The sequence below is a fragment of the Ailuropoda melanoleuca genome, chromosome 1 (assembly GCF_002007445.2).
Source record: "Ailuropoda melanoleuca isolate Jingjing chromosome 1, ASM200744v2, whole genome shotgun sequence".
Lineage (NCBI taxonomy): Eukaryota > Metazoa > Chordata > Mammalia > Carnivora > Ursidae > Ailuropoda > Ailuropoda melanoleuca.
In genome coordinates, this window is record NC_048218.1 from 198,679,836 (window position 1) to 198,702,307 (window position 22,472).

Consider the following 22,472-nt stretch of genomic DNA (forward strand, 5'->3'; position numbering starts at 1 on the left):
TATATATATAATTTATATATATATAAATTTATATATATATAAATATATATTTATATATATAATTTATATATATATATAACATATATACCATGTTGTATCCCAAGTTAAACACTGGAATAAAATAGTAAAAAAAAAAAAAAAAAAAAAGGAGGAGGACAGCTGCAAGTCATCCTCTGGAGTCTGCACTTTCCATGGCCCCCCTCGGGGGGCGGCTGCTCCCAGGGGCCATATTTCAATCTCAGGGTGGGGTCCTCTGCTCAGGCTCTTTTCTGAATCCCTTTTCATATATAGACCAATGAGTCACCCTGCCTACACACCACTGAAGTGCAGGGGACCTCTCAATTTAGAAGTATGTGATAATGCAGAAGGGACCCACTCTTTCCCTCTCCCTGCTCAGGAAATATGTCTTCTCCAGCCTTTGGGCTGACTCTGTTCTCCAAAGTTCCAGTGGGTGCCAAAGGTTTAATGGTGTTTGTTTGTTTTCCAAGTTCATGGCACCAGAGTTGCTTTAAGTGCAATTATAACCTAGAAGTAAATTGACTGAGGAACAAAGGAATGTGGATTCTGATTTTGGAGGCAAAGGCAACAAGCCAGGAGTCAGATAATCTGAATTTCTAATTCTCACTTTTACTAAATTATTGAAACATAAAAATAACCAGATTTAGGTCTTTGTGTAATTCTGAAGTCAATGCATCAAAGAGATACAAAAGGACTTCCTTACAGATGGGATGTGTTGGAGCAAGTAGGAAGCTCATGGGTCCAACCCTTCAATGTGCCAAACTAGGAAGTTGCCTGCTCTTTCCATTGTCCCTAAGTACTTGTCTCAATCTGATGCTTAGTGACTTCATTCAGATCCCAGAATGTCCACGGAAAGGGACTTTATAGTGCACTGCAATTAGCCCCTAGTTTGGGGGTGAGGACCCCAGTTCAGAGACTCAAATGACTTGCCCAAAGTAAGAGGTAGAATGAGCATGGGCACCAGGTCTTTCATATAGAGCCAGCTCCCAGCAAACTGCACTGCATTCATGCTCAGAAAGAAAGAGCTCTTCGATCAATTAATGTTCCTTCTATGTCAAGGCCCTCAAGGAACATTCAGTCAATCTGTCATCGCATAGATATTTCTAGAGATGCAACTGAACGTGTTGCACTGAGCTCATTCCTGATAGAACAAATACTGAAAACTTCAACAACACATGCCAACATACAAGAGTTGCCATAAGAGGGTGACATTGAATGTGTATTAGATACCTATTGCAGTGTAACAAATTACCCTAAAACTTAGCAGCTTAAAACAACAAAACTTTTTTAGCTCATGGTTTCTGTGGGTCAGGAATCTGGCATGGCTTCACCAGGCACCTCTGTTTCAGGGTGTCCGCATGTAGTGGCAAAGCTGTCAGCCTGGGCTGTGATCTCACCTGCAGGCTTGACTGGGGGAAGATCTGCTAAGCTTACTCACATGGTTATTGGCAGGATTCAATTCTTAGTGGGCTCTGGAAACTAGGATAACAAGCTTGTGCTATGTCCTTCAGTCAATGTGGATATATAGACAACAAGTATTTTCATTAGACCAGTCTGGTGACTGAGTACAGAATGGATTGAAAAGTGAAAAGAAAGAAGGCTAAGAAGCTCTTTGAAAGTTGTTTTTTACTCCACCTATATGTCCGGCACTATACAAAGTGCTGAGACTACAAAGATGCTTACGCTTCTTTGTTCTCAAGAAGCAGAATGACAGTCATATTCCAGGTGACAGGTGGCAAAGCCTGAATTAGAGTAGTCGATGGAGAGATAAAGATGAAAGGAGAGAGACGAGGAACTAGTGATAACATGGTGAGGCAAGAACAGGAGGATCCAATGGTCTTGTCTATAAGGAATAAGAGGAAAGAAAATGGTGCCAGGCATCCAAAGCAGTCCGGGAGCGTGGGGGGTCCCCCAGAGGACAACTGGCATGCTTTCTAGTGCCAAGATTTTTACATATTTTTAATCGCTGTCACAACTCTTCAAAGAAGGTCTTATTATCCCATTTTGCAAATGAAGAAATAGACTCACTGAGGTTGAGCAATTCACCCAAGGTCACACAACTAAAAAGTACCAAGGAAAGGAAATCTAATAACTGGCAGTGGCTTTGAGAATTTGCTCTCCCAGGGTCAAGTGTATTTAAACAAGGTTAGCATCTCAGCCTCAGAGAAGGAAACACCGCTGAAAAAATTCTGGGATCACCTAAAAGGAGAGAAGAAAGCCTATGAGCAGGAGAATTTCTTAGCCCTTCTTTGTCATTACGCCATGAGTTGTCTCTTTTGACCACTCAAAAAGCTCTCTCCACCTTGTTAAATTAACTCCATTGCCCTCTGTCTATACCTTGACTTAGAATTCCTCAGACACCATCTGTCAAAACAAACAAACAAACAAACAAACAAACAAAACCCATTTTTTTTAAACTGGGTGATTTAATAATGCAGTCAACTCCAAGTGACCAAGGACTTCCTTCCTTGAAGAATTTCTTTCCCAGACTGAGGGTGGTACTTTACCCTTGATGGTGACTGCTAGTTTCCAAATGGCTGACCAGCCACATGCACAGCATCATGTAGAATAAAGCCAACCAATGTGAGAGGTGAGAGAAGCAAAATGAGAACCTTTTTTCCCTGGGCGTGGCTGCTAGACTGTCATACCCAAGAAGAAATCATTCTTTTGAAACCTAATAATGTTAATATTTTATCTGATGATAAGTATCACGTCCGTGCATTATGAAAAACGTGGGAAAAAACAAAAATAAAAATTTCTCATTATCCTACAAAGATGAAATGTAACAATCAAATGAGAATCTTTTATTAAGATCTGACGATAGCAGTGTGTGTGTGTGTGTGTGTGTGTGTGTGTGTGTGTGTGTGTGTGTTTGCACAAGCTACCTATGCCTGCTTGTCTGCAAATCTAGGGGAATAACTGCTGGGCTTGTGGATTGTATAAAGATGATTGCAAGCCCATCAGAGAGAGCTTTTGTTTGTATGCAACTCGTGTGAGAGGGAATATTCCATAACTACTTGCGTATAATGCAAGGAAGAAAGCCTGAAACGATGCCTATTGGCCAACATACAGATCATGCTCCACAGTCTTATAATATTTTCTCTGCATTGCTTCTTAAAACATTTTTCATATTACATGCCCCATCTCATATTACATTAACCCAAATAAAAATGTCATTATCCATTCAGTGCAACAGACAGCAGGCAGAGCATGGTAGAAAATTACAATCATGCCAGTCAGCCACAGCATTCTAGTTACAAGCACACAGAGGAAAGGATGGTGGGCGGTGGGTCCAGCCCCCTTTTGCACTATCCAGCATACGACTGGATTCAGTACAGGTGGACCCCTCTTCGTGCACAAGGCATGGTTCTGAAGAGTTGAGTGTAAATCCAATTTTATGTTACATAGCATTTTTGTTACATTAAGGGAGCTGTCAGCTTGATATCTAAAAAGACTTCCTTTTGAACAGTATTTTTCTTTTTTTTACCATGTTCTTATTCTTCTGAGATAAATCTAAGAGAAATTTCGGTATATGGGATTTTATTAAAATAGAGTTCACTTGTACCAGTAAGTTTATTAAAATAATGGAAGAATACAGCCAGTGAAGGCAGCCACAGGAATGTGGAGGAGATAGAAAAGTTCTCCAAACATGAAGGTAGTCTAAGAGTTTTTGAGGGTGATGCCCAGAGGCCATGAAAAACGACCCATTTACATGCACTTCTGCACTGATGGATGATTAAATTGACAGTGGGTGAACATTTAGAAAAGAATGCAGTTGTCATGAAGAGTCCACCCAGAGTTACCAAGCATAACCCAGGATGGCCATTCTCATGCCTGTTTTGAGTGGACTTCAGGATAGGCACACGAGGTAGATTCCACTTCTGTTTTGGCAAATCATTTGACAAACTTCCCCGGCCAATTTATCGATCAGTCGCTGCCTGGCTGAAGACTTAAGTTCACACACAGCTGGCCGGAGAACCAGGAACAGTGATGACTGACCGATTCTGTAGCTGCCTAAAGTAGCAGGCTAGTGGAGGGCCACAGGCTCTGAGTTTGCCCCTGGGTACACACTGAAAACCGAAGGCTTAGAAGGTACACTTACCAAATCTCAGATGGGACAAGAAGGAATAGCCCATGTTACAGGAGATGAGATGTGAAAGCGTGAGTACACCCCGTGGCCCACCTACACTGAGTACAAGCACTGTAGTGCTCTGAGCCCTTGAAGCTGGATGAGCAGAAAGTCCTTTTTTCTCAGAAGTTTCCAGATACTTCTTCCAGGACTCATGGCAACAAGGGAGAATCTCAGATGCTCTGCCATCTCTCCACTGAGTGCGTGGGTGTATTCTGCTCTGAACATCTGCTCCTTGACCTGCCCATAGTGCTGCCCAGGCCACTGTCCCCACGCTGGGAACCCACACAGCCCTGAGCTTAGCCTACAGCTCTCTCTTACTCACCAGGAGTGTCCTTCTGCTTAGGACCATCTCCTCCAGAGAGGGCTCTCACAGCAAACAGTCGGGCCCCTGGTGTCACAGTTCTATCCTTAGACTCCAGAACACATGGGGTGGCTTGCAGACCTACAGGATGGAAGAGTGCAACAAAGCCACATGTCCCTCCAACATCTGGCCAACAGCCATCCAGGCTTTCCCACTGTGCCAGGCTTCTCCAATCACCTGAATGTTTTAGGGGAGTTGAAGGAATGTTCTACTCAGAACACACGGCGGGACAACTTTTTACAGCAATAAATGTAACATAAAGCTTTTCTAATGAATGGAGTCTGAAGGGTCAAAAACTCAATTGCAGGGCGCCTGGGTGGCACAGCGGTTAAGCGTCTGCCTTCGGCTCAGGGCGTGATCCCGGCATTATGGGATCGAGCCCCACATCAGGCTCCTCCGCTGGGAGCCTGATTCTTCCTCTCCCACTCCCCCTGCTTGTGTTCCCTCTCTCACTGGCTGTCTCTCTCTCTGTCGAATAAATAAATAAAATCTTAAAAAAAAAAAAAAACTCAATTGCATGTGGTGATGATTCGTGGAAAGAGGCCTTGTAGCTTCTGTTGACCTGAACCTCTGTATTTGCCTGTCCTATGTGTCTTCTCAAAAAAATCCACATATACCTGGGTTTGTGACTGGCATGCAGGGAAGTGATTCATTTACGATGTATGGGATCTTACCTGAAATACTGTGTTCCATTTATGGAGCTGCCTTTCAGGAGTAAGACTGATGAGAGAGCACGTGATAAGAATGGAGAAGTGTGCACAGACCGTGGTGCACGAGGAGCGGTTGAAGGGATGGGGGACAACATTTAGGAGATGAGGAGCCGCGCTTGCTCTCTGAGTATCTGAAGCACCACCACGTGGAAGAAGTCAACTGAAACCAGTGAGAGGCTGTGGGAAGGACCAGATTTTGCCTCAGTACAACACACCTTCTAACATGTAGATTAACATTCTACAACTTTCCCTAAAGCCTCAAGACTTTAAGGGCAAAGTCTGGGTCTTAAGTAATCATTCAAATTCATTCCCTCATTCAACAAATAATAACTATGCAATAGTAAGCATTATTCTGGGATCTGGAGACACAAAAATGAACAAAAAGACAAAGAGATAAAAAGACAAAAATCCTCCCTGTCCTCAGGAAGTTACATTCTAGTGTCAAAATTGTAAAATCTGAACATATTTAACATTTCAAAAATGTTTTCCATAAGAAATGCTCAGAGCAATGTGTTGTGGCATGTTGCTTTAGCGATAGTGTTATTCTAGAATGGGCACTGGTTAGAAGGATTCCCCTCAACATTTCCGACTCGGCTTTGCAAACATGCAGGAGAAAAATATAAGATCACACGTGGGCAGCCATCAGGCTCCGCAAAGAACCCCACCCACCTGAGCCAGCCTACTGGGGTCAAAGTGGCAGCAGCCCAAAATGAGATCCAAACTTGTTGAAGCTAGACAATAATTACGTGAATGTTCAAGATACCATTCTCTCTGTGTGTGCATATGCAAGACATTTTCCATAATGAAAGTATTTTAATATTAAAAAAAAAGAAATTCAGCAATTTTCCTGGGTGGGCATGGAAGGCCTCTTGATGTCAAGGGTTCCCTAACACATACGTATTCAAAGGTTTAAGCAGCTGAAGCAGAAATGCATAGCCATCCATCAGAAAAGCTCTAAAAGTGATTTTCGTATTGAGTAAAAAGTTGAAATGGACAACCTTACGTTCCTTTGGAGACTACGATTCTATATTCTCGCAGAAGACCTAAAGTATAATTGGAACCAAGCAAACATGGACTTGGGCTAATTCCAGAGAGAGTACATATGGATTGTGGTCTGTTTACTCTCTAATGCTAACCAAATGTCATGAAACCGAGCACTGATTCTCATTTCTGTCTAAGCACTTAATGATCATTTTTGTAATTATTTCACAGTATTTACTCTAAATCCTTTCTACTTTTTGCCTCCAAAAGGACAGATTGCTTAAGCTAAAAATAGACGTTTACAGCTATTTTACGATATTTGTGAATTTCAGACCCTCCTCTTGAGTCTTGACGTCATGAAAGTTACCTTGAAAACAATGTCTGTTTTCCCAGGAAGCGCCACACAGAACCTCTTTATCTGCAGCTAATTTAGTTGTGCTCCCTGCATGGTGTCCTAATTACCCCTTTGTTATCTGCTATCAGATGACTCCCCTAATCAGCCAAGCCTGTGATCTGCTCCTTGCTCACTTAAAACGTTGTGCGGAATCCGGGGACGCTTTCGACATCCAGAGGTAAGGGTGCTACATGGATACATGACAGATGAGAGATCGCGCTTTTGAATTGTGCTTCTTGTAACTGTACATAATTGCTGGACAATTACCTCGGGACCAGCAAACTATGGAAATGCTAGAAGCTCATAAAAAGCATGGGTGGACTGTATAATAAGAAGAAATGAAACCCACATAAAATGTAAAGAGAATGTGAACAAAGCCCAGGGTAGGTGTGGTGTGTTGAGAGAAGTCTTGAGTGGGCAGTGGTGTGTGGGTGGACATGCCCTCTGACCTCTGCAGATGCAGGAGGGGGCAGAGAGGACAGAGTTCTGGTGGGGGGGGGTGAAGGTGGGGAAAGTCCATGTATTTTTACTGCAAGAAGAATTGTGGGTGCAGCTCCGCCTAGAAGCCATGGCTTAGCCGTGGACACCAAATGTAAATGACTGATTATCTGGCTTCCCCCTCCAGTCGTCCTGGGCTAAGTTATGGCTGACAGCACAGGAGTAGGGCGAAAAAGGCAGGTCAGCCAGCAGCAGACTCGTTCTTATTATCGTTGCTCATAATGTAATAACATAACATCACCAGCATTCAAATTCTGCCATGGTGTTTACAAAATTCTCTCACACACTCTTCTCTCTGGTCATGAGCTGTGTGAGTTGGCTAAAAACAACTGTGAAAGCAAAGTAAATAACCTAAAACCCTGAGCTCTTGGGCCACTAGGATCAGAGGCAAACTGTTTTCGCTATAGCGGGGACACGTGTCATCAATTGTAGGAATGTTTTCAATAAAGCAGTCCAAATAGAAGAAGTCATGTGGAGATGTCCTTTATCCCTTAATGATAAGCTGTCGGTGATAGAACCTGGAAGAAAAGGAACTCTGTGTGTGCCCCCCGTCCAGCCACAAAAGTATGAACTTTTCATTATAAAAGGATATGCATACCTTGTTGGTAGCCTTTTTTAGAAATAACTTCACTGACTGCTCCTGCAAGATACCAAAAAAGCATCGCTCTGGTTTAAAACGTCCCCTTGAGGGCAGGTTTCCTAGAGCCTAAGAGGTTAATTCTTCTGGAGCTCTTGCCAGACACTTTTCCTTCCGTTTGTTTCTAAAGTGCAATGTGTGTTTTCCGTAATAATATACATATGTTCATGAAGCTGGTCCCAAAGTTTGTCTTGTATTTATTTGAGTGTGAAGTGCCCTTTTTGGTTTGTTACTCTTAGAAAAGCTGTAACATCACTAGGAGGAAGAGGGGGACAAAGCTAATAAAACTAGACAACCAGATTGTCAATTCATCAGTCCCAACCTGCTCTGTATCAATTAACCACTCGATCCTGGCTTTGGACGGACTCTGCACGGCTTTGGGGCAATATGCATGGGCTTTGGGTCAACTGTTGCCCTCCTCCACGGAGAGGAAAATTTAGAGCATATTTCTTGGAATTGGACTGTGGCTGGTTGATTCAGGCTCCCCGAAGCCTGAAAGTTGAGGAAGTAATGCTCTTCTCCCCTCCCCAGTCTTTTGCATCAGCTATCCGATATGTTTTGTATCGCCCCCCCCCCGAATTCTGTTGCCATGCTCAAAGGATCCCATCGCGGGGGCTCCTCTCCCGCCCCTCACTTCAGCTCTGCAGAAAGCTTCTCTTTCCAGCCAGTAGACGATGGAACTGTGTGTCTTTAGAAATGTGCCCAGTGGCTAGGCCAATGGCAGAGTCCTTTCCAAACCCCAACGGTCCCTCTCCTGCAGGTGCTACAGCTGCTACACCACGGATGTGGTTGCCAGTGTCGCCTTTGGCACCCAGGTGGACTCCCGAAGGGCCCCCGAGGACCCCTTTGTGACGCACTGCAGGCGTTTCTTCACATACTCCGTCCCCCGGCCTGTCCTGGTTTTAATCTGTAAGTACAGCTCCTGCCCAGGGCGGTAAGACCGGCGTCCAGTGAGCTGGCTTAGCCCCCACCACGAGGAAGGGGCATTCGAGGGGTCCCCACAGAGGCGCTGATGCTCCTGGAACCACCCAGGCTCCTCTCGTCACCAGCAGGGCCACTCATTAGCCAGGCGGGTGGAGCGGGCCTCTCTCGGGCACTTGGCTCACACTGCCCCAGTCAGAGAAGTGTTCTCATCCCCATTTCACAGATGAGAACACTAAAGCTTAGAAAGGCAGAGCCAAGACGGGAGCCCAAAGTCTTTCATTTTCTATGACATATTCCTCCCCTCCGGCAAAATATGCTCTTCAGAAGTCTTCGCTGGAAGCCCGGCCCACAGTAAACTAGAAATCACACGTGAAGGGTGACTGGCAGGTTACCTAATGGGGACGGGTCGATTTATTTTATTTTTATTTCAGAAGCGAGTTTTGCCCTCTGGCCAATTCCGCCATCTTCTTGCTTTTATGGAAGTACTGAAGTGTTGCTATTGCTGTTATTGATTATTGCCCTAACTTCTAACCTTTCTGCCGGGCTGCTAAATTGTATTCATTCCTTGGTCAGTTTCGTTCCCATTTCTGAGTCCATTTCCGTGGAAGTCCCCGGCACCTCCATCAGCTCTGCTCTGAAATTGTACGAGAGGTCGCCAGGGGGCTCAAAGCAGCCTCCTTTTTTCCCTTCACCCCAGCCATCCCCCGGGAGCCACTCCCCTGAGTCAGCGCCACTAGCCACGGACCACGGACATTGTTTACGCTCTGCGGGGGGCAGCTCCACTGTCCTGTCACTGCGACCCCTCCCCTCTCGGCCACATTGAGCCCACCTCCCTGCTGTGCCACAGTGGTTCATGCTCTGGCTCTTGAAAATGGGCTGCGTGTTCTGAGAGCTCCGAGGGTCCAGAGCTACCCTCCCCATCCAGGCTCCCACGCAGTGCCTGTGCACTGTGGGCCCACCGTCCGTGCTGGGAAGCTGAGCTGACCTGAGCCACCCTGCAGCAACGCAGCCCCTTGGCCTCGGCCCCCTCCACAAGGGGATAAGTGTCCCTGGCCCTGGGGAGACCTGCAGCAAGGCTGTGGCAGCAAGGGCACAGGCGGAGCGCCTGGCACAGCAAGGGAGATGCCCGAGGGGCCAGCCTTCTAGCCAGCAGCAGCCACAGCAACTCTTAGGGACCGTTCAGGGGGTAGCTCAGGCGGGGGACAGTTACCCGTGAGTTAACAAATGCAAATGACCAGAAAGTTAAGAAAGTAAATGAGCTTCCACCACTTGCTCAGATATGAACATGGCCCATCATCTGTCCTTTCTTGATGAAATACAAAGACCTTGGGCCCTCCTATCTAGGACCTGGAAAACTCATTTCTAAGTATGCGATTGACTTCCTGGGGGCCAGATGGAAGTGCGGATTCAACTGCACAGACAGGTATCGAGTGCTTACAACGCGCAAGGGATGGAGTCGGGAGGTGGAATAAGGCACGAGCCCTGCTGTAAAGAGGGGACCCTGGAGGGGAGCCCCGCCTTCCCGTGACTCTAAGTCAAGGCGGGGGTGGGGGGGATGTCTGCTTCCCTGGCAACAGGCATCTGATAGCCCCAGGTTACTGCCGCCCCGTTTTCAGTGTCGCTTTTGTTTTTCTCTTTCAAGTATCATTTCCATCCATAATGGTCCCACTGGCCCGGATTTTGCCCAATAAGAACCGAGATGAACTGAATGGCTTTTTTAACAAACTCATTAGGAATGTGATTGCCTTGCGGGACCAGCAAGCCTCAGAAGAGGTAAGGTATCTTAATAGGACACAGCGTCGAAACAGAATGGGGCCTAATTTGGCACCGCTCTCTCTTCCCTGTCTCTTGCCTCCCGGCCCCGTGCAGACACCACACCATGCTGGCCTTTACCAGCCTACCGCTTAGAGTTTTCTGGGGCACTAGAAGGAAAGGAGAAGGGGTAAGGCGGGGCGAACACAGAAGAGAAAGGTGAGGACAGATGGGGGGAGGACAGTGGAGAGAAGCCCACAGCAAACTGTTCACATTCTGACAGGGGTGCCCCCCAAACTCATGGCCTCTCTATTTCAAGCACTGGCAATAGGAGCCCCAAAGAATTTTCTAGGTAAATGTGCCTGCATGGACTTTTCATCGGCACAGTCTTTCTACTGAAACTCGGCAAGATGGAGTTTTACAGCGTGAAGAGCCTCAGCAGTAGAGATGAGTCCGGGCAGCTGGCAATTAATCCCTCATTGGTCTTCAGCGTGGAGGCTGTGGTTACAAAATTGGGAGCTGAGGGCTCTTTTCGTGCATCATCTGAGACCCAGAGACTTCTTTCCTCCTTACAGGTTTGCACCATGCTTGGTGCATAGTAGGAATCCAGGAAATATTTGTTGTTTGAACTTGGCTGAGAACAGAAATAGGACTTTTCAGCATTAGGAAAATAATTTCACTGTGGGATCCCCTCATGCATATATAATGCTGTTCTTGAAGGGCCTCGTTGCAGTCAAGAAAGTTGCTTCAAAAGGAAAAATCAGGGCTGAAATGTCTTCTCTGGAATTGACTTGTACGAGCTTTGAGAGAGTTGCTTCAAAGACTGGCTCGGAGGGATTACCAGGGGATGCTGTGAGGTCCCACCGTTGCGCCGTGGGCCCAGAATGAGATGGGGCGGGGTCAATGAGTGGCTGGACGCGCCACCAGCAGCCTCATCCCGCCTGGCTTCCCCTCTGGAGACTAGGAAGTGAAGGTGTCCCAGTCCAGAAGGCAGGGGAGGGTGTATAGAAGCTCATGGCCCCTTGGCCCACACACCACCGTGAACTCCACTTGATGCCCTTGGAAGTGTGGGAAGAATCAGCTCACTGGTATCCCTGGCCCGGCTCTGCCACCTAAAAGGACAGAATATTCTCATCTGGGTTTCTGCGTCTCCAGAATGAGGATGAAGCCCGGGGAAGGAGGGGTGAGGAAAGCCACGTTTTCAAACCTCAGTATTGCTCTGATGGGCTTTCTGATGACAGTTTTGTCACACACACACACACACACACACACACACACACACACACCCGTCCCTCCCCCAGCCTGAAACCCACAGGCTGTGGAATCAGGCTGAAAATTCTAAAACTGTTGCGCGAATGGCTTACTCTGAGGTGAGGGGTTTATTAAAGATCCAATTACTAGGATTGCCTCGAGCTCTTCCTTTTATAAACTCGAGAGCTATTTGTTTCAAACAATGAGTTGATCTGAGAAAAACCTCCCAACCACAAATCCAGGACTGCCCGTGTCAAGACAGAGCTATATGGTTACTAAGAAAACTTGCTTTAAACCCATCTAAACTCTGTAGACATTCCATCAAGCAGATGTGTGTTTGCGCAGTGGAAAATGCAGCACAGATGTTAAAAGGTAAATATTTTTCTAAGCTCTAGCCGATGGCTGGATTAGACACCTACATCTATCAGGGTGCGTATTTTTCTTGGATATAACCATAAAGCAGCACTGTTTCAGTCCTAAATGGGCAGTGTTCAAATAGCCCCCGTGATGCAGTGCAAATAAAAGAAACCCATCTACACTAATGCGCTTCTCCAGCGCCCAGGCCCCAGAGAGCAGCCCTTTCCTCTGGCCTTTGTCGCTGGAGGTGAAGACAGATTTCTACCCTGCCCAATGGCCCTCTAAGCAGCCTGTCTAAGCAGGGATGAGAGGAGAGGGTGCCAGCCGCAGCTCTACCACTGGAAAAAGCCACTGGAGCTCTCCCGCCCGCTGTCATCCCCACCCTCCTCCAGCAAAGTCATGGGTGAGCCTTAGGGACAACTGCATGGCACCCTGAGGAATTTAACGCTCCCCGGCTGACAAGCCTGGCAATTCTCATCATCCAGGAGCCAAAGTAATGGAAGGTACTCCGCTCCCCCATGTGCCATCATGCCCTGCCCTGTCCCGACTCTGCCCTCACGGGACCAGGGCTGGCAGTGGAGCCACAAGAGCCACCCTGATTTGGCCAAGCATCAGGAGGGCAAGTAGGGAAAGCTAGCCCTTGGGGATGCTGCCTGGAAATCAGAATGAGCAGGGCTAGGGTGGAAAGGGGCAGCCAACTGAGGCTCACCTGAGCAGGCCAGCAGGATACCACGGCCTTGGTCCCTGAGACACAAGGTTCTTGAGGCCCACAGGCTTAGCTGTGAGCCCCACTGGAGTCTCAGCAGATGACTTGGAAGGTCACAAAAGCTAGGAAGCAGTCAAGCTACAAAGGCCTCACGCTCCAAGGTTTCCGCCCCAAACAGCGTGCACTTGTAAGCAAATCCAACACAGCTTTTCTCAAAAGGGTTTTACTGCGTTGCATTGTTCTTTGTGGGATTATTTATCGCAGGCCTAACATAGGCTCGGCATAACACCAGGCTTGGGGGTAGGCCACAGGGTCCTGCCCTGGACGTGTTTATACTCTCACAGAGGAGAAAAAGCAGCAACACAGGAAGTAACAACAATCTTACGAGATGGAATCAAGGGCTGACATGTGGGGCGTAGATTATTAATGTGACGGAAATTCAGAAGCCAAGGAACTCAGCAAACGCTGCACCAAGTAAAGTACTTCGAAATTATAACATGTTTCTGCTGGTGGTTCTGACACTCTCCTTTTGCTGTTTTAGCCCCATAAGCTTCAGAAAAGAGGAACATACTGGTTGTCATTCAACACACTAACCAGCTTTTCGAAGAAGAGATATGCCAGGGATACCCTCTGTCAAAGTGAAAGCAAGATGTAAACGCTTCTATTGTTACGATTAGTGGTAGTAAGAAACATAAAGAATATGCAAATTGCTGATAAGGAAGCTAGGGGGAGACAGTAAGAAAGCTCTAAGCACTTAAATGGGGTAGGGGATGGGGGGAGACCCAAGGGTGGGGGAGGTCTTTGAAGACAAGCTTCACCAAGGCTAGTTCCCTCCTGCTCCCAGCTCTGTCAACTTTCTACTGTGTGAGGAAAGCGTGTGGCCACCCATACGAGCCCTGAATAGTGCGTAAGGGAACAAGAGAGCAGTGCTTTGGTTTAAATCTATGTGATGTTTTAATTGTTTTATTGTTGGAAAACCAACCAGCCAACCAACAGTTCAAACATGTATAAAGTAAAAAAAATCAAAGCCCCCTCGGTTTTCCCACCTCCTCCAGCTCACTGTGAACGACTGGGTATAGATGTTGCTACACATTTTCTATGCATGAACAAATACGTGTAATTATATATATTGTACATGTACCGTCTTTACAGAAATGAGATTCCACTGTGCGTATTGTTCTGCAACGTGCTCTATTTTTTACTTCCCAAAATGGCTTAACACGTTTCCCAATCAGCCCAGATAGAACGGCCTCATCCGTTTTAATGGCAGCGTCTGTGGTTTTATACACCAATGCCGTATAAGGGACATTTGGGGCTTCCAGGTTCTGGCCATTTCAGAGAGCTCCACAGTGAGGGTGCTGGCTCCCATCAGGCTTAAGCTCATTAAAAGCTACGCTAAGTGTCGTCTTCTTCTGAGCTCCAAGAGATCTCACTCATGTGACTCAAAGGCCAGAATGGGCATTTTCTCCTTTTGTCCCGTAGAGGCGGAGAGATTTCCTCCAACTGATCCTGGATGCCCGACATTCCGCCCCCTCTGTGGGTGTGGACAGCTTTGATATGGTCAGACAAGTCTTCTCCTCCACCGACTATGCCACGGGTCCCTCCCAGCCACACCAGCCCGGCCGCCTGTCCAAGCCGCTGACTGTGGACGAGGTCGTGGGCCAGGCTTTCATCTTCCTCATCGCTGGCTACGAGATCGTCACCAACACGCTCTCTTTCGCCACCTACCTACTGGCCACCAACCCTGACTGCCAAGAGAAGCTTCTGACAGAGGTGGATGGCTTTCATGAGAAATACGTGAGTACAGTCATCCATGCGAGGTCCACAGGACACGTGATTCTGTGTTGGCAGAAGTGAAACTTAATGCTATTGATAAGTTCCTTGAGAAAACCACATTCTAAGTTTAGAAGATGAAATTGGGCTATTCTCCACTTCTCTGGGTTAGCAAGTAAAAGGAAGTGTTCAGAACAACAGAAGAAAAAGAAAAAAGAAAGGAAAAGAAAGGAAAGAAGGTGTCCTGTGCATATACCTTCACTGTCTGGGGTGGTCCATGAAACCAGGCCTGGCTGAGGAGGCTGCAAAGACTGGGCTGCTATGAGGGAGGGTCACGGGGCAGGGACTGGAAGGAGGTATGGTTCCCCAGTTCTCTGGCAGTGGAGTCAGCGCTCTCCCTGGGGAGGGGGAGGGTCAGGGGCGGGTGTGAGGCAGGAAAGGGAACGGAGTCCTAACTTGCAGGAGCCGACTGAAGGATGGGCCAAGCCAAAGCAGGAATAAGGAGGAGGGCTGGCCGTAAATGGAGTGAGGTGAGATGGGGCTGGTCAGCGCCAAGTCCAGACTCTGGGGATTCCTTCTAGAGGAGCCTCCTCTCTGGGGAATTTGAAACAAACTTTCAAGCGTGCTGAGCGAGGCAACTTTATGACCTCATGCTTTTCCGGATACTTTTGTGTGTATTGCTTTGACTTACAAGTTGTTAAAATCATTTTTAAAATCTGTGCTTTCAAAGGGAAGACACCCTAAGAGAATGTAATTATTACATTCACAATTTCGGGTAGGTGGTCTGTTCTTAGAATCCTTAGAAACTTTTAGATATTGAGCTGAAAACTGCTTTCCAGAAAATTCCACCTCTTTATCCCACTGGGGAAGTAGATGCAAGGTCAGCCTTCCTTCACCAAGGCATTTTTAAAATATTTCGATATTTCAAATATTTGAAAACTTCATTAGCTGTGTTCCTAATTGCCTCAACTTTTGGCTCATCATGAGCTTACAGTCCACTTCAAGTTCCACACTGTTATGACATCTGCCAAGACAGGTCTTCCCCAACCAATTGTGTATACAATTGATTTTTTTTTTTTTAGCCTAGATGCAAGAGTTTATATTTATCCTTATTATTGCTCAAGTCAGTCAAAATAATTTTGAATCTTGACTCTGCCATCTGTCATATTAGCAATTCTTCCAGCTTTGTGTCATCTGAGACTTGCTAAGCACGCCTCCTATTCCATCCAAGTCATTGATTCAAATGTTGAACAGGACAGGGCTCCCTCCAGGTTGACATTGATCCATGAATCAATATTCTTTGGGCATGGAATCTTCACAAGCCACGCATCCAAATAACCCTACTACCTATTTCCACCACCCATCTTATCCTGTTTTATGGGTACTTGTGGTGTTTGTCTGTTTGAAGAAGGACCCAAGATGACGGGGGTACATTATTGCAAGAGAAACAAGGGGAGCCGAAGGGTACATCTAATGGCACATAACAAAACCCAACCTGAACTGATTTAAGCAAAAAAATGGCAGAAGTGGGGAGGGTTGTACTTATCAGTACAGATCACTGAGCAGCCTAGGAATAGATGTGGCTTCAGGCAAATCTTTACCCAGGCCTCAAATATGTGCTCTGGTCCCACTGTCTACCCTGTTCTTGGTTGTGCATCCTTAGTACCGGCCCCATTCTCGTGTGCTTTCCTCTCAAAGTCCAGGCAGCCTGCCGAGAATGTCTAGGACTACAGCAGGCCTCCTTGCTCCTTACCAGGATAGAAAAGAATTGGTGGCCCCAAATTCTCAGCAAGAGTCATCAGGTTCACTGGTCGAGATGCTTAGATCACTGCCATTTCTGGAACCAACTATTGTGGCCATGGGAATGGGGGCTTAGAAAGGCTGAAGCCAGTCAATCCTCCCCGTGGAGTCGATCATACCCATGTCATAGGACTGAGAACTCGGGACAGCATATGACAGAGGGAGCTCTGGCTGCCGCCCCAGGAAGGCAGTAAAGACAGTAGAGGGAATTCGCCCCTTGGTCTCAAACAAACCAGAACACAGGTCAAACCAAAGACTTTTAAGCATCTACAGAGTGGTCAACAGTGTGGGAGACATGGCTGTGGGTTGGAGAGGGGCCAGAGCTCTAGAAAGTAGAAGCCGCGATCCTCACCTTTAGGAAATTTAATCGCCAACTGAAAAAAAAAAAAAAAAGTCTATGAAAACGAAACCTCCCTCCCAAATGAAACCCTCCAGGGCAATAGAAGGCAGCAAATAATCAAGTCTAGAATGTGTGGTGTCATTTAGAGAGCTGTGGTCCTCTAGGAGTCTGTCCCACCAGTTACATCATAATTATATCTGGTTATGCACCTCTACCATGAGTACACAAGGAGTGTTTCCATTGGCTTCCATTCAGAGGCCCTCACACAATGGCTTACCTCTGACACAGCCTTAACTGACCATGACCTCAGGGAGGGTGATACTGTATCACCAAACCCCAGCCTCCTTCCAATCCCCCAGCCCCGGGAGAAACACTGCCCCTGGGGCTGTGCAGAATGTCGCCAGGCACGGAGACCCCACGGGAAAATAAACAGATTCTGGTAGGTACAGTTTTTTAAACTGTCATGTATATCTGGGAAGATGGTTTAAAATGCAGATGCCAGGGCCCTTTCCTCATGGATTCTTATTCTGTAAGTCTGGGCCAGGGCCTAGGAACCTGCATTTTTTTAAAAAGATTTTATTTATTTATTCGACAGAGATAGAGACAGCCAGCTAGAGAGGGAACACAAGCAGGGGGAGTGGGAGAGGAAGAAGCAGGCTCCCAGTGGAGAAGCCTGATGTGGGGCTCGATCCCATAACGCCGGGATCACGCCCTGAGCCGAAGGCAGATGCTTAACTGCTGTGCCACCCAGGCGCCCTTGGAACCTGCATTTTAAATAAACATGCCAGGTGACTTTGATACAGGTGGTCCCTGGTTCCACTTTGAGAAGTCAGCCCTAGACTCTCAGGGTCCAGACCCCTCTTCTAAGAAGAAACGGGGTCCAAAACCAGCCAAGAAAGCCGCCCCCCACCCCCGTGCCCCACCAAGCCAGGTCATTTTCTTTCTCTGGGTGATAGTTGGGACTGTCTCTGAGAAATGGGAATACAGAGGGGTTGTCTTTTTTAAAAAATTGATTTGGCAGTCACAATTGTTTTAATAGTTAGGTGTTGCACATGGTACCCACTCAATGAATATTTGTAGATCTTTTCTTTCTTTCTTTCTTTCTTTCTTTCTTTCTTTCTTTCTTTCTTTCTTTCTTTCTTTCTTTTCACTATAATCAGAGTTCTGTTAATATGGGCCATCTGTCAGGACATGGAAATGCAGATTAGATGTTCACACATTCGATATTTTTCTGAAAATTTGCATGTAGAGTATGACTTGTTATAATTTTCCTGTTGCTTTTCGTGCAACAAATATTTCTTGAGTGCCAGTTAATGTCAGACTCAGGTCCCAGACCCTACACACTAGCTCTGACCTAGCTCTTCCACGATGCCCCTGGAGAGCCCCCACACACCTCATCCAATGATTTCCCTCGTATTTGTCAATGAGATTGCTGGATTTCAGCTCCAGAGTTTCTTTCCTCTGAGCCATACCCTTTTATAGCAATGCCCTATGAGAATCCAATGAAAGCTGTGTCCTTCTCCCCAAGAACAAGAGTGTGTATGTGCACTGTATCAGTCAGGATTCTTTCTGTTGACAGTGATAGAAAACTCTGATTAGCTAGGGAGTCTATTGACCCACATAACAGAAAACTCCAGAGAGGAGATCTGCCTTCAAGTATGGCTTGATGCAGGGGCTCCAACTCTATCATTGGAACCCAGGTTGTTCTCTCTCCCCACCTTTCAGCTCCATTCTCTCTGGGCATACTCCGTTCTCAGACAGGATCTGCCCTAGTGGTCTCAAGACAGATGTGGAACCAGTATGCTGAACAGTCTGAACTAAGTGAGGTACAAACAAGGAAACTTTTTGTGTTTTCTTCAATTATTTCTTTTAAATGTGCTCTGATGAATCTCCTTTTCCCTTTCCTTGATGATAGCTCCAGCAGATCCCAAAGATTTCTGGTCACTTTGAGGCATTAAAAAGTCCAGACTAGTCTGGTCCAGTTTAAAACTTCAGTCTCAGGGGGCGCCTGGGTGGCACAGCGGTTGAGCGTCTGCCTTCGGCTCAGGGCATGATCCCAGCATTCTGGGATCGAGCCCCACATCAGGCTTCTCCACTGGGAGCCTGCTTCTTCCTCTCCCACTCCCCCTGCTTGTGTTCCCTCTCTCGCTGGCTGTCTCTATCTCTGTCGAATAAATAAATAAAATCTTTAAAAAAAAAAAAAACTTCAGTCTCAGATCCAGTTTAATACCCTTCCATCTCCTTAGCTCAGGCTGACCCATGGCCTGAGGAAGCTGCCCTGGGGAGGGCCAGTGGTCTGTTTTTTCACCCTCCTTCCTATCCTTGCCTTGCCCCCCCTAGGCCCCCTACTCTTCCCAGGGTTGGAGCCTTCCAACAGATCCCCCATTCCTACCTAACAGAGGCTTCTCTCAGCACCTCCCCTGCGGTGGCCTCTGGCATGGGGCCCTGCTGGAGTGGCTCAGAGAGCTCCTGGGGCCTCCCCACTATGCAGCTCCCAAACAGGGTGGGGCTGCCAGCTCCTGCCTCATGCCTCTGGGTGCTGGAATCTCCTGGCAGCCAGCAGCCCTCTTGAGCAGGCTGCTGGCAAGATGGCCCACTCTGAGCTCCCATGCCTTCCACAGCATCCACATGGCCCACAGGAGACACACACTTTGGCCACATCAACAGTGGCTGCTCCCTCTGCCTTGACATCTCTCTCCAGTTACTTTTCCTCTGCTCATATAGGTTGGGGTTGGGGGGACCGCAAATGAGCACTTCTGCAGCGTCAGCAGGTGAATGAACTGGAGAATGGAATGCCAGTCTCAGCCAGCTGCCCCCAGGCTTTTTAGGTGTCCTATCCCAGACCCCATCCCTTGGCTCTAACCCAGGGAACACTCCTCTCTAATCTGATGACTCCCAGCTCTGACAAGTGTTCCTTAAAGTCCTCTGATCTTTCCACAGGCTGATGGGGGCAGTGGGGGGGGAGTGTTAGCACAGAGCTGGGTCAGATCCAGCTGGAAGCAGCGAGAGTCTCCTTCTTTGAAGTCTCAGCGGAAGTCTCCCAGCATCTCACTGAGAGCCATTGGGCTGCGTCCACCCCTCAACCAATCACTGGGCTGGAGAGGAGTAGGACGCTCTGATTGGTGCAGACCTGGGTCCCCTGTCCCATCCCTGGAGTTGGTGCCTGAGTGCTGTCTCCTCCAACCACTCAGATCTCAGATGGGGGAGCAGTGGGTCCCCAAACCCCTTTTCTTGGACACGGGGAGAATGGCTGTGGGTGCAGAAAACAGTGTGTCCACCCAAGTACACAGAATCTGCGGTCTCCAGATTAGAAGTTTCCACTTTCAAATCTCTTATTATACAATCACACACTCCTTTCCACTGAGTTTTTAAAACCCAGCTTCCCGGAGTCACAGGTGTAAGTCCAAGAGCACCTGGCGCTGCTTTCTCTTTCGGACTTCTGAATCGTGCATCCGGCCTGCTCTTCTGTCCTACTTGTAAACGGTGTGGCCCCTTCATACCGAGTGTCCTGTGGTTTCCACAGAGCCAGTCAATGCTTCCTTATCGGTGAGAATGAAGTCCTGGCTGGCGGTTGGCCTTCCTGCATCCTTTACCAGTCGCGACGTGAAATCATCAGTGGCGAACGTCAATAATGCAGGCGCTCTGCTTTTAGCTGAACTAAACTTCTGGCAGGCCTAAGGATACTGGAAGGTCTTCCCTCACTAGTGAGGATGGTCTTGGTCCACGTTTTACCGCCCACACGCTCTGTCCTGTAATACTCCATTTCCCCCCCACCTGTTCTGACCCAAGTGACCTTGATGTCCTTCTCCTTTCCGGGTTCGGATTTCTGTTTCCACTTAGGATACGGTCATAACCCACTTTATAACTCATGCCTCTAGGTTGCCTTGTTCCAGGGACACATGTGTTTTCTTCCAAATCATCTGGCTCTGGAATTTGGCCTGGCTTCCCTGCCTCATTCCACCACCAAAATTCAGCTTAAAACTTGCTCTCCCAAGTCACCCCATCTCTTGGAGAACTCTCTCTTTGCCCCCATGATTCCTTCGTCGCATTGAAGGGGAGGTACCCTCACTAAATTCAGGCCCTGAGGAGCAGGGAGAGGTTTGTACAACTCATAAAATTGAGAAAGCACACCAATTATTTAATAAGGCCTTTGTAATGTAGACCCTTCACTGTGTTCTCCAATATCTAATTTTGAAAAGGACGGGAGGGAAGAAAAACAGCTTCTTTCCATATAAATTGTTTTTGCTATAGCTTTAGCACTTTATGTGGAAATTATTGACTTTTGATCTGGCCAAACCATTCTCTTTTTCTTCTCTTTGGTGCCGGACTGTGCCAGCCGAAATTTATGACCCATTTTCCTTCTGTTTAATTGTTGTTATAAATCTGCTGTGCAGAACCCAGTTGTAAATTTATCACAAATTGGGCTGGATTGATATACAGCCTCTCTTTAGGATAATTTGAACACAGTTATGCCTTAGAAGGAAGGCCAAATTCTTAAAACTTCTCTTGAAGAGCTGCTTTGTAACCATTATAAATATCTAATTAAAATACAACTTACTCTTTCTTTTTCTCTGAAGGATAAAAGCATTCCATGCTGGGTCTTTCAGCTGATTAGCTCATGCTGCTAATGTGAGCAAGGTTGAGGATTTGTTCCTTGAAACAGCCAGAGGATCTCAAAGGAAAAAAGCATATTTTGTGGCCACACACACAAAAAGCCATTTTGCCCCCAACCAGCTGTTTCATAAATATACATCCTTTGTCACAGAAGGAAGGTTGGGTGAAAAAAATGTGAGTAGATTAACACAAATTCATCCTCACTATGGGGGGGGAAGTCTCCCAGTTTGGATCCTACCCAGGGTGAATATTCAAGGTCATCTTCACAGAGGGAGTAGGGCATGAGTTGACTTTAAGATTCAAGGGAAAAGCTTGAAATGGGTTTTTCCCCATCAGGCAGGTTTCTCTCCTTTGCCCAGGTCTACTTGAGTCCTTCTGTCCAACATTTTAGGAGGAATAAGCTCAGGTGTCCTCGTCAACCCCGTCACCCAGCCACGTGGAGCTTAGCTGTGCACCTGAGCCCTTCCCTATAGATCCTGGAACAGTACAACAGAGCAGAAAGCTGAGAGGTGCAAGGAAAGGGGCAGGAACTCTGGACAGCCTACAGCCCTAAGAGCTGAACCAAAATCCAAAGACCAGAGCAGGGACACCAGCACGGGGAGATGAGTGGCAAGAGACCACTTTGTGGCAGGGCCTGAGATCCCACGTTTCCAACAATCTCCCAGGTGATGCCGACGCTGCAATCCACGGCCCACACTGTGAGCGGCCAGGTTCCAAAGCCTAAACCCTCCATCTCTCCCAGTTGTGCGGGAGGTGGCAAGTCCTTATTCCTCAGGATAAAGCACTGATATGCCCCAAGAATTTACCTTTAAGAAATTAAAGCAGTTTCAAAAGCATTCCAAAAAAGAATGATCCACTCTCATTTTGCTGAGTGAGAGAGAAAGTGATGTGGGAATCACCCAGTCCTGGGTATGTCTTGAGAAGTGTACTGCCTATAATCCTAAAATTCCCTTGCTTCCTTCCACAGTTTTCTCCAGGGTGGGAAGCTAGGGGGAGCATCTGAGTTGATCTGAAGTCATTTTCCAGACAGACGAAGGTAGCGACCAGAGCCTTCCCTCAGGATGCGCATGTAGACTGGAGACCTGTCACATCCAACAGTTCCCACCAGGCTGGATCTTTTAGCCAGGGAGCTCCCCAGATGGTAGCTTTAAGAGTCCCCGGTTGAGAGTCCATGTGGTGTCCTTATAGCTAATGTTAGAGCAGAGAAGTCTTGGCAGCCTACAA

At 47.1% G+C, this 22,472-nt stretch overlaps 1 protein-coding gene across 4 annotated transcripts in view; it reads left to right on the top strand.

Moving 5' to 3' along the window:
* TBXAS1 (thromboxane A synthase 1) overlaps positions 1-22,472 on the top strand; it is a 161,545-nt gene that overhangs the window by 101,589 nt on the left and 37,484 nt on the right. For all 4 annotated transcript variants that reach the window (XM_002914194.4, XM_034637958.1, XM_034637962.1 and 1 more), the window contains 4 exons: positions 6,686-6,774; positions 8,492-8,640; positions 10,298-10,428; positions 14,204-14,518. In XM_002914194.4, coding sequence (XP_002914240.1) covers positions 6,686-6,774; positions 8,492-8,640; positions 10,298-10,428; positions 14,204-14,518 — 684 coding nt within the window. The remainder of the gene's footprint in view (positions 1-6,685; positions 6,775-8,491; positions 8,641-10,297; positions 10,429-14,203; positions 14,519-22,472) is intronic.